Raw genomic sequence first — 16,203 nt, 5'->3', positions numbered from 1 at the left:
ATTGCCCTGCAATTGACAGAGATCCAGTCAGCAGGAACTAGAGACAGAGCCTTTTCGGTTGTTGCCCTTTGGCTTTGGTACACACCCCACAACAGAAGATATTTGCTATGCTCCCTCCCACTCAGGGTTTTAAAAACAACTGAAGATCTTTTTTAGAGAGACTTTTAAATATTTTATCCATTGCTTGTAAGTTTTTAGCTTTAAACCTTTTGATTTGTAACTTTTAAATGTGGTTTTAACTGCGTCTCTTCATTTTAATTTTATATAGTTTTATATTTTATCCATTTTATTTATTTGTGAGCAGCCCAGGCAGTAGTGCATTGAAGGGGTGGGATATTAATATTGTACATAAATAAATAAAATTAAAATTAACCAATAGAAACAGGAATATTTCACATAGAGAAAACCAATACAGTACAGACAAAAAAGTACTTGCATTCTTTAAACCAACTGTCACAAATTGTGGATTTTTACATCATGTCATGGAGGAAGAAGATAGGCAAGGAAACTGTAAAGGGGGGCAGGGGAAGCAAATGGGGAGTGGAAATGCTGGATGGATGGTGAGATGAGCTTGGAAGTGGGTAAGGAAGGGAATGGGAAGGGCTAGAAAGCAAGAAAAGAACAACCCCTGCCCACCCAACAAATTTTCACCATGTGAAGAAATTTCATGGGCCTTTAACTACAGATATTAACCTACACATCTCTTAAGTCTTTTTCCCTTCAGAAACTAGGCCAGTAAAGAAAAATGCCTACGTTATGGCTCATTTCTCACAGATACCTACAGCTGATGTAAATCCTTTTTACACCAATTGAAACCCACAGACTAGCAGTAATCCAGGAGTACAATCATCTTGCTGTTTCTCAGTCAAATCCTCAAGTTGCACACATGCTCCCAAAATACCCATATCCTAGTTTACCTTACCTTAAGAGCAAGCCCTTTACCTTAAGAGCAAGCCCTTGTATAGTTTACGGAAAATTACCTTTTGCTTTTAGGGAAGATGCAGAAAGTTTCTCTCCTTCAGGCTTCATGGTAGGAGGCCTGTTGTGTACAAGTTTCCACCACCCTGGTTCTCCAAATTCCTGAGCCCCTGAGCGGAAATACAGAGGGCTTCCCACAGAAAGGCAACCAGCAACAGTGCTCCACCAAGTAGAAGTCTTCTTTCTATAACAGTGAAAGGAAAAGAGGTCTCTGAAATAAAACTACAATCAAAATATAGCTAGATACTACTGTCACAGTTTGCCTAGGATCCTTTGGTACCTAAAGGGGAAAATCCAAATGGCAATCTGCCATTGCCCTCCATAATTCATGGAACAATCTGCCAGGAAATTCTCCTTCAGAAGCTTCACTGAAATTATTTACAAAGCTCCTATGAGTTTTTCGGTGATATATACAAATTTTAAAAATGACACAACAACAATATATATTTACATACCACTTTTCAACAAAAGTTTCCAAAGCGGTTTACATAGATAAATAATCAATAAATAAGATGGCTCCCTGTCCCAAGGGGCTCACAATCTAAAAAGTAACACAGACAGACACCAGCAACAGTCACTGGAAGTACTGTGCTGGGGGTGGATAGGGCCAGTTACTCTCCCCCTGCTAAATGAAGAGAATCACCACAATAAAAAGGTGCCTCTTTGCCCAGTCACAACCACTGCCCATAGGTTACATAGCCAGGTAGAATGTCCACTAAGGAGACAGTTCTGAGAGAGGCAGAGTCAAATAAGATTCCTGCTAACTGGAGGGGCTATAACTTCTAGGTTCTTTGGTAGCCATTTCCAGTTGGGGGTTATATCCTTCAACCTCTTTTATGACCCAGAAATTCAGCAGCAGAGTGGTATATGAAAGGTCTGAGGACAGGTGGAAGTTTGTAAACATCTCAAACTCTAGCATCTGCTGCCAGCAACCACAAGAGATAGTAGCAATAACTTGTGTGATGAACCATGCCCAGTAAGAGACTAACATTCCAACTGGCTGTTTAGTTGTATTTTAAATATATTGTAAACTGCTTTGAGAAATTTAATTTGTAGACTGGGTATAAATATTTTACATACACACACACATACATACAAGCATATTAAGGTGACTGGATTACATTCTACTTATATTTGGAATGTTTTTTTCTTCATCTTCAGTTTTAAGACAATATAATAGCATTACCGGCTTCCTAGCAGGAAAGTCCAGTGTTTTTCAATGAAAGCACATATATCTTCCTTCCACCTGAAGTAACCTTGCCGGCCAGTTCCTTCCAGGGATAGATTGTACATTGCCAGCATGACAACCTACAATACAAATGGAAACAATCTGTTCACAAGTAACACTAAGAGGGTTATTTTTTTCTGGAAGATCTCCCTTCTGCTACCAAGTTTTTATCTGAAAAAAAATCTAATGTATTGGAATCATGTAGGTTTGAAATTTAACCAGAATTAATCATCATTCGTGGCTAGAAATTTTAAAACAGTTTACAATACAATCTTAAAGTTCAATTATGATGGCAGAAGAGCTCTGGGATACTAATTTATTGGGGGGGGGGAGCGGCGGGGGGGAGAGAAATGACAAAGCACCAAAAAAACAGAAAAAAGGGGAATAGGGATCCCAAAGATTATGTGTAAGCAATGAACACTTCTTTATTCAATGATGAAACTAGGGATGTGCCAGAACCAGTTCAGCGCCACCATAGGGGAGTGCTGAACTGGCTCAGGCTCCCGCATCCAAACCTGTTTGGTGGGCAGGGACTGGTTCCTTTAAAAACCAGGTAAGCAGGCCCTTACCTGCTCCTCCACCGCCCCGCTTTTCTGGGCATGCTGCTTGCTTTTCAAAAGGTCACACGTGGCTGCGGCGCTGCTCCTAGCAGCCTGTGTGCAGCATTGACCTTGCTCTGTGCAGCATTGACCAGCATGTGGCCTTTTGAAAAGCGAGCGCTGCACCCAGAAAAGTGGTGGGCCAGCAGAGGAGCAGGTAAGGACATGCTTTTCTGGTTTTTAAAGGAACCAATCCTTTTACTGCCCACCCAAGCTAGTTTGGACATATCCCTAGATGAAACCTCTGGCCTCATCTGACATATTTCAAACTTTAAAAATTGCCTTTTCAGAGGCAATTATAAGAACAGTAAATTAAAAATATAAAAATATCTCTAGGAGAGATACAGCTAATGGTGCTCTCCCATTCAAATGCAACCAGGGCAGACCCTGCTTAGCTAGGGAGACAAGTCATAGGAATATAGGAAGCTGCCATATACAGAGTCAGACCATTGGTCCATCTAGATCAGTATTATCTACACAGACTGGCAGCAGCTTCTCTAAGGGTGCAGGCAGGAGTCTCTCTCAGCCCTGTCTTGAAGATACTGCCAGACAAGGAACCTGGAACCTTCTGCTCTTCCCAGAGCGGCTCCACCCCCTGAGGGGAATATCTTACACTGCTCACATGTGGTCTCCCATTCAAATGCAACCAGGGCAGACCATGCCCTAGGGGGACAAGTCATGCTTGCTCCCACAAGCCCAGCTCTCCTCCATGACACACCATGAGTGTCTTTTCTTGGCTTCTTTTGTGGCTGAGACAGAGGCAACACTTTTTGCTGTTTAATCCCTCTTACAAAGCATAAATCGTCTTGCTGTCTTCCTCCTCAGCACAATTAACAGACCGGCATTGGTTCGATCAGGAATGCCAGACCGCTAGACAATTCCTTGTTAAGGTATACCAACTATAGAGATAACCTCTCATTGCCCTCCGCCCAGCACCTTTTACATTAAAAAAAAAAAAAAAAACCAGTACAAATTACTATTGAGATCTAAAAAGGACAATGCCCAGGGAGCTAAATGGCAGTGATTGATAGCAACTGCTTGGTCTAAGATTCCTCCTTCTTTTGGTGCTGTGTTGCCCAGAATTCTGATCCTAACCGCAATCCTTCATGATTGGAATGTAACATTCCAGCTTCGGTATTGGAGAACCACTTCCATATGCTTTATGCTAAGGAAGAGGCCTGAGATTTTGATCTGGAATTACCAGCAAACACCCTACCAGAATGGCACCTGGTGACATGCTCTGAGGTTTCTAAACTAGTCACATCTCTTAAGGCTGGTAAGGCCCCTCGAAATGACCCCCAGAAGGCCCCTCAAAAGACCCCCAGAAGGTCCCTCGAAAGACCCCCAGAACTTATAAAGAACAACCTTGAGTGGTGGGTCGCAGTTCTAGCTTTACTGTTTACACACATAGACCGGACTGCATGTATCCCTAAAGACTGGGGCACAGCCATCATAATACCTATCTATAAAAAGGGTAAGAGGGATTTACCTGAAAATTATCACCCTATAAGTCTTCTGAGTATTATAAGCAAGATTTATACAAGACAACTATAAAGGAAGTTGTTAGACTGGCTTGATTCAGAAGATATTCTTGCTCCGGAACAGGCAGGTTTCAGAGTTGGTTATTCCCCCTTAGCTCAGGCTCTGATCTTACAACACTTGACAGAAAAATACACCTCAAGACTGAAGAGCAGCATTTACGCAGCATTCGTAGATTTTAAATTTGCTTTTGAACTTATATCGAGAGAAAAGCTGTGGTGCAAATTGAAAGCTTCCTCAGTTGACCGCCATCTACTTCTGCTCATAAACAATTTGTTCCAGAATACCCTTCTTAAAGTTAGGTGCACAGCAGCAGGCCATTTCCCCAAGGCAATTCCAACATGCAAAGGTGTTAAACAAGGCTGTATTTTAGCACCACTTTTGTTTAATTTTTATATAAATGCTATTGGTTTTTAAAAAACTAATTCTGATTCACACACACACCCCAATTGGCTTCCAAATCAGTTCTGCTATTACTTTATGCTGACGAGGCTGTAATACTATCTCAAACAACAATTGCCATGAGAAGGGCACTAAATTCTCTTGATCTTTACTGTAAGGAGCATGCCCTTCAGATTAACCATGCCAAAACAAAAATCATAAGGTTCGCAAAGTGCCCTAGGACACTGACTTGGTCTATCAACGGATGTAGGATTGAGCAAGTCAGTTGCTATAAGTATTTGGGCATAGTTGTTCATTATTCTGGCAATCGTAAGACTCACTCTGAGTATGTGCAACAAAACGCACGCAAGTCTATTTCAGCCATTTTGGCTTTCTTCTACTCAAGAGGGGCCTGTTTCATTCCTGCTACAATAAGGTTGTTTGAATCCAAAGCCCTGGCCCAACTGTTATACGGCCCAACTTGGCCCATATGTAATAATATGGCCCAACTTGGCCCATATCCCAATTTTGAAGCATTAGAAGTGGTACAATCCAAATTCCTCAGGACGTTGTGTCCCCAGTGCTGTTTTTTGCCTGGAGGCCGTTCGGTCTTCCCAAGGTAGAATCTAAGATATGGCTTTTTATTTTTAAGTTCTGGTTCAAGCTAAATTTCTATACTTTGGGGCTAACTCCACTGATGCTTGCGGATGAATTTATCTCTAAATGGGAACGGACATTTTATTATTATTATTTATTATTATTTTTACATTTATATCCCGCTCTTCCTCCAAGGAGCCCAGAGTACTACATACTTGAGTTTCTCTTTCACAACAACCCTGTGAAGTAGGTTAGGCTGAGAGAGAAGTGATTGGCCCAGAGTCACCCAGCTAGTTTTATGGCTGAATAGGGATTTGAACTCGGGTCTCCCCGGTCCTAGTCCAGCACTCTAACCACTACACCACACTGGCTCTCATTTTGAGACACTGCTCATTTGAGCAGACACTGCTTACTTATGGCCTATCACCAAGTTGGTGGTTACCCAAAGCATCTTAGATGCAGAACGCAGACAGACCAAAGTTTCATTCCAATAGGTGTAGTGCTGGGAAATCAAATTCTGAACACATGTCCTGTCAGATATCTTAACCAGATTACAGTGACCAAGTATCGCAAGGCGTTTACCCAAGCACGATTTAATGTCCTATGCTTGAGTGCTTGAGGGCAGATTTAACAAAATCCTGTTTGCAGAGTGCTTTTGCCCCTGTGATTCAGGAGCCATAGAATCAACAGCATATGTTCTATTACAGGTGAAACTCGGAAAATTAGAATATCGTGCAAAAGTCCATTAATTTCAGTAATGCAAATTAAAAGGTGAAACTGATATATGAGACAGACGCATTACATGCAAAGCGAGATAAGTCAAGCCTTAATTTGTCATAATTGTGATGATCATGGCGTACAGCTCATGAAAACCCCAAATCCACAGTCTCAGAAAATTAGAATATTACATGGAACCAAGAAGACAAGGATTGAAGAATAGAACAATATCGGACCTCTGAAAAGTATAAGCATGCATATGTATTCAGTACTTGGTTTGGGCCCCTTTTGCAGCAATTACTGCCTCAATGCGGCGTGGCATGGATGCTATCAGCCTGTGGCACTGATGAGGTATTATGAAAGACCAGGATGCTTCATTAGCGGCCTTCAGCAGTTCTGCATTGTTTGGTCTCATGTCTCTCATCCTTCTCTTGGCAATGCCCCATAGATTCTCTATGGGGTCAGGTCAGGCGAGTTTGCTGGCCAATCAAGCACAGTACACTGTATACTTTTCAGAGGTCCGATATTGTTCTATTCTTCAATCCTTGTCTTCTTGGTTCCATGTAATATTCTAATTTTCTGGGATTGTGGATTTGGGGTTTTCATGAGCTGTACGCCATGATCATCACAATTATGACAAATTAAGGCTTGACTTATCTCGCTTTGCATGTAATGCGTCTGTCTCATATATCAGTTTCACCTTTTAATTTGCATTACTGAAATTAATGGACTTTTGCACGATATTCTAATTTTCCGAGTTTCACCTGTATATTGTAATTTTTATAGGGAGATTTGTAATATGCACATTACTTCACATTTATTAAATTTTCTGGATTGTTCTGATGATTTCCACATGTGTTATCTTTTATCAGATCATGATGATAAGATTTCTTATGCAGTTGCCAGGTTCTGCCTAATTGCCAGTAGAATTCATAAGACCATGTTATGTATTTGAACAACTATTATTATCTATTGAGGATAGCTGTTATATATTGAGTTGGGTTTTTCCTTTTTCCCTACTTCCCCATAAATATGTTGGTGTTTCCATGAATATGTTTAAATGTTTCTAGGAACCTTTAGGAATTTTATGTATTTCAGCTTTTTATTTTTATGTTTTACTTTGCTCTTCTGTATTTGCTGGTCAGTGACCAAAATAAAAATTACTACTACAAATTTAAGATGTGTGGCTTCTGCTTTGGCGGCTGCCCCATCTCCATGGTAGGACTTAAGTCTTGCCAAAGGGCTCTGGGGATAAGCACATGCAGCTGAGCATGCACAGAACTGTGCCCATTCTGGTACTGGGGCCAAGGGGAGTGTGGCTGGTGTCACAATAAAGGCTTTCCAAGGTGAGGGCAGAGCTAGGGCTGCTGGGATTCCATCCAGATCCTTGGAAGCAAACTGATTATATATGTGTACACCGCCCCAAATTTGCATCTCTGGGCAATTCACAACATAAAACTTGAAACAAAATTAAAAGATTAAAACAATTTTAAATCACAATTATAATTAAAAAGCTTGGGTGAATAAATACATCTTTAAATACTTTGTAGAAGTCAGAGGTGGGGAGGCTCTTCTTTCAGCAGGGAGCACATTCCAAAAGATCTTGGGGCAGCAACAGAGAAAGGCTATCCCAGAGTAGCCACCTGACAAGTTGGTGGCAACTGCAAACACACCTCTCCAGATTATCTCAAAGGGCAATGGAACTCATAGTGAAGAAGATATTCTCTGGGCCTAAGCTATTTAGGGCTTTATAGATTATAATCAGCACCCTGTATTTTGCCCAGAAACATACTGGTAGCCAGAGTAGTTCTTTTAATATAAAGAACTACAGTAATATGGTCTCTTTGAGATAACCCAGACACCAACCAGGCTGCCGCATTTTGCACCAACTGCAGCTTCTGGACTACATACAAAGGCAGCCCTACATAGAGTGCATTGCAGTAGTCAGGTTTGGAGGTTACCAGCAACTACTGTTTCAGTAGGGTGTTTATGAGCTATCATGTCCACCATCCTGTTAAGTTCACAATTCCAGTTTCCATCAGGGCATCGACAGAATCAGTGGCAGAGCCAGAACCTTCTCGGGCAGACCATCCTAATAGGCCCCTCACACCTGAGGAGATGTGACTGTAAGTCCAAACTTAACCAGTCGGTGGTCTGTCCATATCAATGGGGAAATCATAAGAGTCTCTTAAATACCTATCAAGACTATGCTTCTTAAAGAGACAGTACAATCGTATAAGGAAGTCAAAGAAATACAGAAAAGTATAATCCAGGGTTTCTTAACTTTGGGCCCCCAGTTGTTGGACTACAACTTCCAGAATCCCCAGCCACAAAGGCCATGTCTGGGAATTCTGAGAGTTGTAGTCCAACAACATCTGGGGGCCCAAGGTTAAGAAACCCTGATCTAATCTATCATTCAGGCCTGAGGGGAACACACTCTTTGAAAGGAACAACCATTTCATTTTCTTCTGAGACAATATTCTTTGTGTGTTTGTTCTATGAAATTTATAAGATTAAACTTGATCAACAATCATGACTTTAAAATTCCTTTAATTATTATATTTATGAAAAATGCTTTATAAGAACAGTATCCCCAGTAGTGCTTTTAAATGTACTTTTATGCTCATGAATCCTAATTTTCAAAGGTCAAGTAGTTTGGCCTATGTATGTCAAATCACACTGACATATTAACATATAAACATTAACATTTTCCATTACAGGTCCCAAACGCATGAAAAATTAGTTCTGCCTATACCCAAATGAACAAATTACAAACCTTCTTGTATATTACTCCAGTGACACAAGCCTCAACTTTTTGTCAAATGTATTACTACCCACTGGGCCATTTATATTCTTTCACTATTGTGAATATTCTCATCTCTACTAAAAGTACAATATATCTTATTATTAGCTAGGTACTTTTTGGTTTTGCGGGGACTGTATCTTGGTTATGGTACTTACCCTTATTTCTTATAGACTCCAACACCAAACCTGCATCCAAGTCCATCAGCTCAAATAAAGAGTCTGTTGGGCAGTGGGGTGATCAGTACACCAACCCTGCTCTATCTCTGGACCCTGGGTTATCAACAGTTATTCAGTACTGTCCCTTCCCAGCGCTGCCTGTTACTGAATTCATGGCTCTACAAAACTATTCACTCTGAATGCCTACAGTTCACCCCAGTCTGCTTTTTGTGAATCACAGTAGTCCACAGTTGCTAAGCATGTGCAGTCCTCAGAGCTGCATCTGGATACGTGCACAAGAGTGAGTAAAAAGTGTGGTACAGTGGTTATGGAGTTCAAGAATAAGACTGGTGGGAAGGTCAAGGGAATCACTCCAAAGTGAGTGAGTATATATGATTGTTGCCTTCATTAACAAGACATTGAAATGAACAAGATTAAACTCAAATTGGTAAAGATTGTGGTCCTCCAGCAATGCCACAGCTAAAATGGGGATCTGAATTTCTTTTTTCTCCTGCAACCAATACCCCACTCAACTGAACACTTGAGAGGCAGTGTGGTATAATATTTAGAATACTAGACTAGGATTGGGAACACCTGCCCATGTTCCTCCCTGCTCAGCTATGAAGCTCACTTGGTGACTAGGCCAGTCACTCTCTCTTCAGTCTAATCTACCTCACAGGATAGTTGTGAGGATGAAAGTGAGGAGGAACTCGGCCCCTTTTCCACTCATTCCCAGCCTGTTCTTTGTCCAAGCGCTGGCTGAATGCTTTTCTCCCTGTCTTGCTCAGAGCAAGGCACCCAGCCAGTGCTTGAATGAAGAACCGGCTGGGAAGAAGAGAGTGGCCACGTGGCCTGTCTTCCTGATACTGACCACACATCCCTGCATCTGTGTTAGAACACTGATGCAGATGATGTGGCCAATATCGGGAAGAGGGGCTTCTCAGCGTTCAAGAGCTGGCAGGGTCTTGAGTGAAGTGGAGAAAGAAAATGCCCAGTCTGTACTTGATGAAGTGCCAATTGGGAAGGAGAGGGTTTATGTGCAGAAGGATGATAAGTGGGTGCCCTCGGGGAGGGGCAAGAAGGCGGCCCAAGGACAAATACCCTCCACTGTCCAATGGTGGCTATGCCCCTGAGAGTAATAATATCCAATCCAAAGTGACCACAGATATAACCACCATTTTCCAGAAGCCATCCACTTTAGTGTGCTGGCAGAAAGGGTGCCAACTGTATTCCACAGCCATGCCAAATTGAATTTTAGTACTTTGTTACAGTGAAGATTTCAAGACTACTCTGTCTGAACCAGCCCCTGACTCAGTGATTAGATCTGTTCATACAAGACATCTGGTTTCACACAATCCACATTAAAAGTGGCAATCATGACTCTTTACAATGATTCTAAGGTCCAGAATGGTCATGTTCTAGTAAGAATAAAATTCCTTAGATTCATATTTAGAAGCACCTAAAACACACACAATGTCAGAGTTCAAGGGAAACTGAAATCCAGTTACTGTTACTTACTTGCTGCCATGTTAGCCTCAACCGTTCAAACTGCTCCTTCCCATCTTCTGAACAATCAGAGCAAGTAAATCTGAAAAAGTTGTCACCCTTGAGATAGCTGACCTGTTCTCTCACCTGACCTGTAAGAAGAAAGCAAGAAGTCAGGCCACAGGCTTTTCATGGGGGTGGGGGAACAGTGCAAAACAACATGGTATATGAATGCATTCCATGCTCTAGAGATGAAGAACTTTTGTGACTCAGAATTATAATTTGTTTACAAGATAGCATTTTATAGATATCAAGACACTAACAAAAAAAAAAAGAAACAAACATATACTTTGGCATACATTGGGGGTGGGGGCTTCATACTGAAAAAATTGAAATTTTTTATTTTTCAGATATACTGATGATTGGAACTAATTCACATAGCCACTGGATAACGCTGGGTTTTCCATGAAAGTTGAAACTTCATTGTTCAGTTATGTTACCTTAGGGCAGCGATCTCCACTATATTTCAAACTGGGGCCACTTTGGTTAAAAAAAACACCTTCAGTATGACAGTCATTTTCCATTGTGCTGACCTTTGCACTGTACTGTGCTTTTCTTAGTGCTGCAAGGGCCTTTAAGAGAGACTGAATCTTCTCTTAAAAGCTCTAGGAGGAAAGCACTGGGAAAGGCTACACTTCACAGCACTCTTGGCACATCTTCCAATACGGTTCAGGGTGTCAAGAGGACTCAGCTTCCCTTAAAGAAGCCAGCCACACACACACACACACACACACACACACACACACACACACGCTGGGCAAAGTGCAGTACTGCACCATGAGAATCATAATATCTGCTTGGTGCCAGGAGGAACCACACTTCAGGTTGTTGGGGCCTGCCACTGGTCCCCAGGACTTAAAATGAAGAACACTGTCTTGGGGGGTTCTTATCTAAAGCCTATTTACCTTAGAGCAAATGTCACTGATTTAAATATAATTAACATAAGAACAACCTGCTGGATCAGGCTCAAGGCCCATCTAGTCGTGTGTCCAGGGGCGTAGCTAGCCCACCGGCGGCCCGTGTGCGGCCGTGGCAGACGCCCCAATAGCTCCGCCCCTGCGTCTCACGTCAGACGCAGGGGATAGCCACGCCCCCGCGCCTGACATCAGCCGTGGGGGGCGTGGCCTGGCTCCCAAACGGAGCCTTGAGGCTCCATTCGGGACTCAGCTCAGTTGTAACTGCTGAAGGGGCCCCTTTGGCAGTTAGAAGAAGGCTGGTGCTGCTTTCGCAGCACAGCCCAGGAGTGGCTCTTCCCTGCAGAAGCTTCCTGCAGGGAAGAGCCGCTCCTGGGCTGTGTTGCGAATGCAGCACAAGTCTTAGCTCCTGAAGGGGCCATGCGGCCCCTTCAGGAGCTAGTTAGGCTGGCGCTGTGTTTGCAGCGCGCAGCCAGGAGCAACTCTTCCCTGCCTTTACAGGGAAGAGCCGCTCCTGGCTGGCGCTGCAAACGCAGCACCAGCCTTAGTTTAGTTCCCGAAGGGGCCATGTGGCCCCCGCTCGGGAACTAAACTACCGCCCCTGCGTCTGACGTCAGACGCGGGGGGCGTGTCGGGGCTGCTCTCGCGGCTCCTGATTGGTCACCGGCCCGGGTTCTTTGAACCCGTTGGCCCAATGGTGGCTCCGCCCCTGCGTGTGTCCTTTTTCATACAGTGGCCCACCAAATGCCACTGGGAAGCCCATAGGCAGGAGTTGAGGGCATGCCCTCTCTCCTGCTGTTACTCCCCTGCAACTGGTATCCAAAGGCATCCTGCCTCTGAGGCTGGAGATGGCCTATAGACCTCACACTAGCAACCATCGATAGACCACTCCTCCATGAATTTATCCAAACCCCTCTTAAAGCCATCCAGGTTGTTGGCCGTCGCAACATCTTGTGGAAGAGAATTCCACAAGTTGATTATACATTTTGTGGAAAAGTACTTCCTTTTGTTGGTCTTAAATTTCTGAGCAATCAATTTCATGGGATGACCCCTGGTTTGAGTTTTATGAAAGAGGGAGAAAAATTTCTCCCTATCCACTTTTTCCACACCATGCCTGATTTTATGGGCCTCTATCATGTCAAAAATCCTCAGCCATCTTTTTTCTAAAGTAAAAAGCCTCAGGTCTTGTAGCCTTGCCTCATAAGGAAGGTACTTTAGGCTTCTGGTTGCCCTCTCCTGCACCTTTTCCAGTTCTACAATGTCCTCCTTTAGGTATGGTGACAAGAACTGTACGCAGTACTCCAACTGTGACTGCATAAGGCTGCATAAGTGTGACGAAATACTCCACAGTTTTGCATAAGGGCATTATAATATTAGTAGTTTTATTTTCAGTCCCCTTCTAGGGCTGTGCATGGAACTGGGCGGCAGGGAGAAACACTGCTGCCCCAATCGGCCTGCAAGTAAACGGAGGGGGAAAGCAGCAGGAAGGGTAAGTGCACCCTTCCCTGCTCTTAAAGCAGCACTCCCACAGCCTTCAAGCCCCCGCCACTGTTCCGTGCACATACCTATCCCCTTCCTAATGATTCCTAGCATGGAATTGGCCTTTTTCACAACTGCAGCACATTGAGTCGACACTTTTTTTTAAAAAAAGAATTTTTGCTTTTACTAGTAATAGAAATAGAACAGGTTATATCTCTGAGATCGACATAGTCATACATGAATAAGAGCAATGACTTATCCACAGCAAAGAAAACAAGAAGAAAAATCACAGTAATAGTATTTAAGTATACTTAAATGAATAAAGATAATCTGTAATAAAAAGAGGGTACGTCTAAAAAACTAAGTCTAATCGTCAGAGAAAAAATGAACCTTAAACCTCACACAGAACACTTCCCCTGGACTCAATCAAACGATTCAGAACAAGAATATTCAATGGAAAAGAAAATGAAAACACACTAGTTCTGCCATAAAGAAAAGGTGTATGTATTGTAAATACAAAACCACATATCCATCAATATTTTATAATCAAAATTTACATCTCGTCCCATACAGGTATACAAAATGTCATAATAAAGTAAATGACAGAAATCAGTTAAACCTTCAGTAGTCCTCCTCTTCATTTAACAAAACAAACAAACAAACAAACAAACAAACAAACAACCGGAAAGATAAATGGAAGGATATTCTTTCATGAAGAGGTAGACTAACTTCAGCCAGAACTGGTCTCTATAGCCCACCACTGGGAGAACAGGCTATCAAGCTATGACCCTAAGATCTCTCCCCATACAAACATGTAATCCTTCTCAATTTCCTTCTAATTGTTTGCATCACAACAAGCAGTTCATTCAACAGTTACTATTATAAAGTTTTCATAACAACCAATAAAAGCCCATAGGGGAAAATGAAAATAAAGAAAAATGCTGAAAAAAGAAATTGGAATGATAAAGATATATATTTCTGAAAAATTGAGACTAGTTTTCAATTAGAAGCTAAAGCTAACTTCGATTAGTTGTTCAAAATGCTCAAGTAAGAATACCAAAAAATCAGATACTGAACTTTCCAAATAGAATATCTCGATAAGTAATCTTTTAAAAACTATAATATCATATAGTAGAATAGAGCCAATAATCTTATTCCTTAAATTTAAAAATATTATCAATATTGCAGCCACTTATTTCTAAAGGTTATTTCTAGAGGGCCACTCTTCCCTAATTCCTCTATTCTTAATATATCTCATTTCTTCAATAAGAAAGAAAGAAAGAAACAAAAAGAAACAAAAGACAAAAATATATGGCAATTCCTTAAGTGATTAAAACTATCGGGTTAATCATACAACATCCTACTTCCTGATTAGGTTATTGTCAGTATTAAACCTTATATAGAACTCCCTAATTGGAAGGCCAATTAATAAAGTATAATATTTAATTATACTCAAAGTTAAAACCTATAAATGAAACCCTAAATTAATCACATAAATTATCGTTTCTTCCATGAAGATATGTGACAATTCCTTAAGTCATTAGAACATTCAAGTATATCATAAAAAGTCTTAGTTTCTGAACAGGTTATTTCAATGCTAAACCGTATATAGAGTTCCCTAAATCTCAATGGTTAAGAGAGAGGGGCAAAGGAATAATTAACACAGGGAATACATTGAAAGGCCAATTAATAAGGTATATTATTTAATTATATTCAAAGTTAAAACCTGTATATGAAACCCTATGTAAATCACATATCTTAAAAAGAAAAGAAAAGAAAAGAAAAGAAAAGGAAGGAAACCTCAAAAGGAGAGAAAAGGAGAAAAAAACAAGCTCAGGGGGAAAGAGAAGTAAGAGAGAAAAGATAATTCCATTAAGTATATCAGCAAAGAGAAATAAAATGCTGATAGATACACCACTAAAAATATTGGGCTTTTCATTCATCCCAGCACAAAGACAAAAGAAATAGTAAACATCTCAGCTGCAACTCATATAACATAGGGTTAATATGAAATCTTGAAAACAGTGTCCAAGGACACTCTCTCATTAAGGGGGAGACTAAACAATGCCGGAACTTTAACTTCTATGCCTGGGGGAAAAGGTTATCAAGTTTCTATAAAGTAAAATCCTTCAGTTAGAATCCTTCTGCATAAATCTCGCTGTAGCTACCTATCCAAAAGCTGAGTAGTTCTAATAAAACACACCCCCAAAAAATACAACTAAGGCAAATAAACTTTTAAATAAGATTAAAATACTTAAAATACTCAGACCCCTTTTAGTGAAATCTTCTTAAATTATCTTAAAGTGAAACACCACTTAACAGTCTCCCCATACCAATTTCCCCTCCCTGTATTTAACAAAAAGTACCACAATTGCAACATCAGCACAAGAATAATAAATCATCATCACTCCAACTCAGCTGAGTAACAAGTTTAGAAATTATTCAAAGTAAAGTCAAAGTCCCAATACAAAATGCTAATTGACATTAACTGCTATTAAATGGAAATTATCAGTGGCATTAAACTACAAAAGACAGGAAAGTCCTGATTCCAATAAAGAAAGAAAGAAATGTGGAAAGACAATCTTCCTCTGCCGAAACAGCAAGTTCTCTCTAGACACTTTTATTTCCCCGATCAGAGCTTCAAATAATTGGTAATGGGAGGATAATTGTCCAGCCATAAAACACTTTGTCAGCCATGCAAACAGAAGGAACTATGAATTCAAGGAGATCCTTCAGAATCCCGCCAAGCAGATCCTCCCAAGACACAGATAAACTAGATCTTTCCAGTTAGGACTTGATAAGTAAAACATAAGTTGGTTAAATGTGTAAATATGTGACATTGTGAAACAATAAAAAACAGATCCATAAAAAAGCTGTTTTTCTCTCCAAGCCAATCTTCTTCTCCATTCCTCTTCTCCATTGCAGATGCCATACATTTTTGCTGAAAAGTTCAAGGGGGGGGGGTTTCCTCAGAAAATACAAAATCCACAATCATCTCCGACAAATTATGAATAGGTTAAAGATCAAGATAAAATAAGTAATTGCTGTACCTCAAACATTTTAAAAAATTCTTCAAAGCAAAACTAAAAGCTAATAGCATTGGAATGCTGAGCTCTCTAGCGAAGTCCATAGAAAGATTCAAAAATAGAAGATAGTAGAAAATAAGCAAAAGTTAACAATAAAAAAGCCATAGATCTGACAAACGGCCATAGTCATTTCAGAGGTTTATTAGGAAAGATAAAAGAGTAGATTTGTTGCAGGTCAT

At 40.9% G+C, this 16,203-nt stretch overlaps 2 protein-coding genes across 4 annotated transcripts in view; one reads left to right on the top strand and one right to left on the bottom strand.

Annotated features, from left to right (window-relative positions):
* Positions 1 to 16,203, bottom strand: part of KAT14 (lysine acetyltransferase 14) — a 90,946-nt gene that overhangs the window by 26,174 nt on the left and 48,569 nt on the right. For all 3 annotated transcript variants that reach the window (XM_053313562.1, XM_053313561.1, XM_053313563.1), the window contains exons 2-4: positions 10,519 to 10,637; positions 2,165 to 2,286; positions 981 to 1,162 (exon numbers count right to left, since the gene is read on the bottom strand). In XM_053313562.1, coding sequence (XP_053169537.1) covers positions 981 to 1,162; positions 2,165 to 2,280 — 298 coding nt within the window. In that variant the 5' untranslated portion in view covers positions 2,281 to 2,286; positions 10,519 to 10,637. The remainder of the gene's footprint in view (positions 1 to 980; positions 1,163 to 2,164; positions 2,287 to 10,518; positions 10,638 to 16,203) is intronic.
* DZANK1 (double zinc ribbon and ankyrin repeat domains 1) overlaps positions 1 to 16,203 on the top strand; it is a 213,344-nt gene that overhangs the window by 193,613 nt on the left and 3,528 nt on the right. The window lies entirely within an intron of this gene.

Source organism: Hemicordylus capensis, chromosome 4, assembly GCF_027244095.1.
Source record: "Hemicordylus capensis ecotype Gifberg chromosome 4, rHemCap1.1.pri, whole genome shotgun sequence".
NCBI lineage: Eukaryota > Metazoa > Chordata > Lepidosauria > Squamata > Cordylidae > Hemicordylus > Hemicordylus capensis.
Note: the sequence above shows the minus strand (reverse complement) of the source record. Positions and strands in the feature narration are given on the sequence as shown.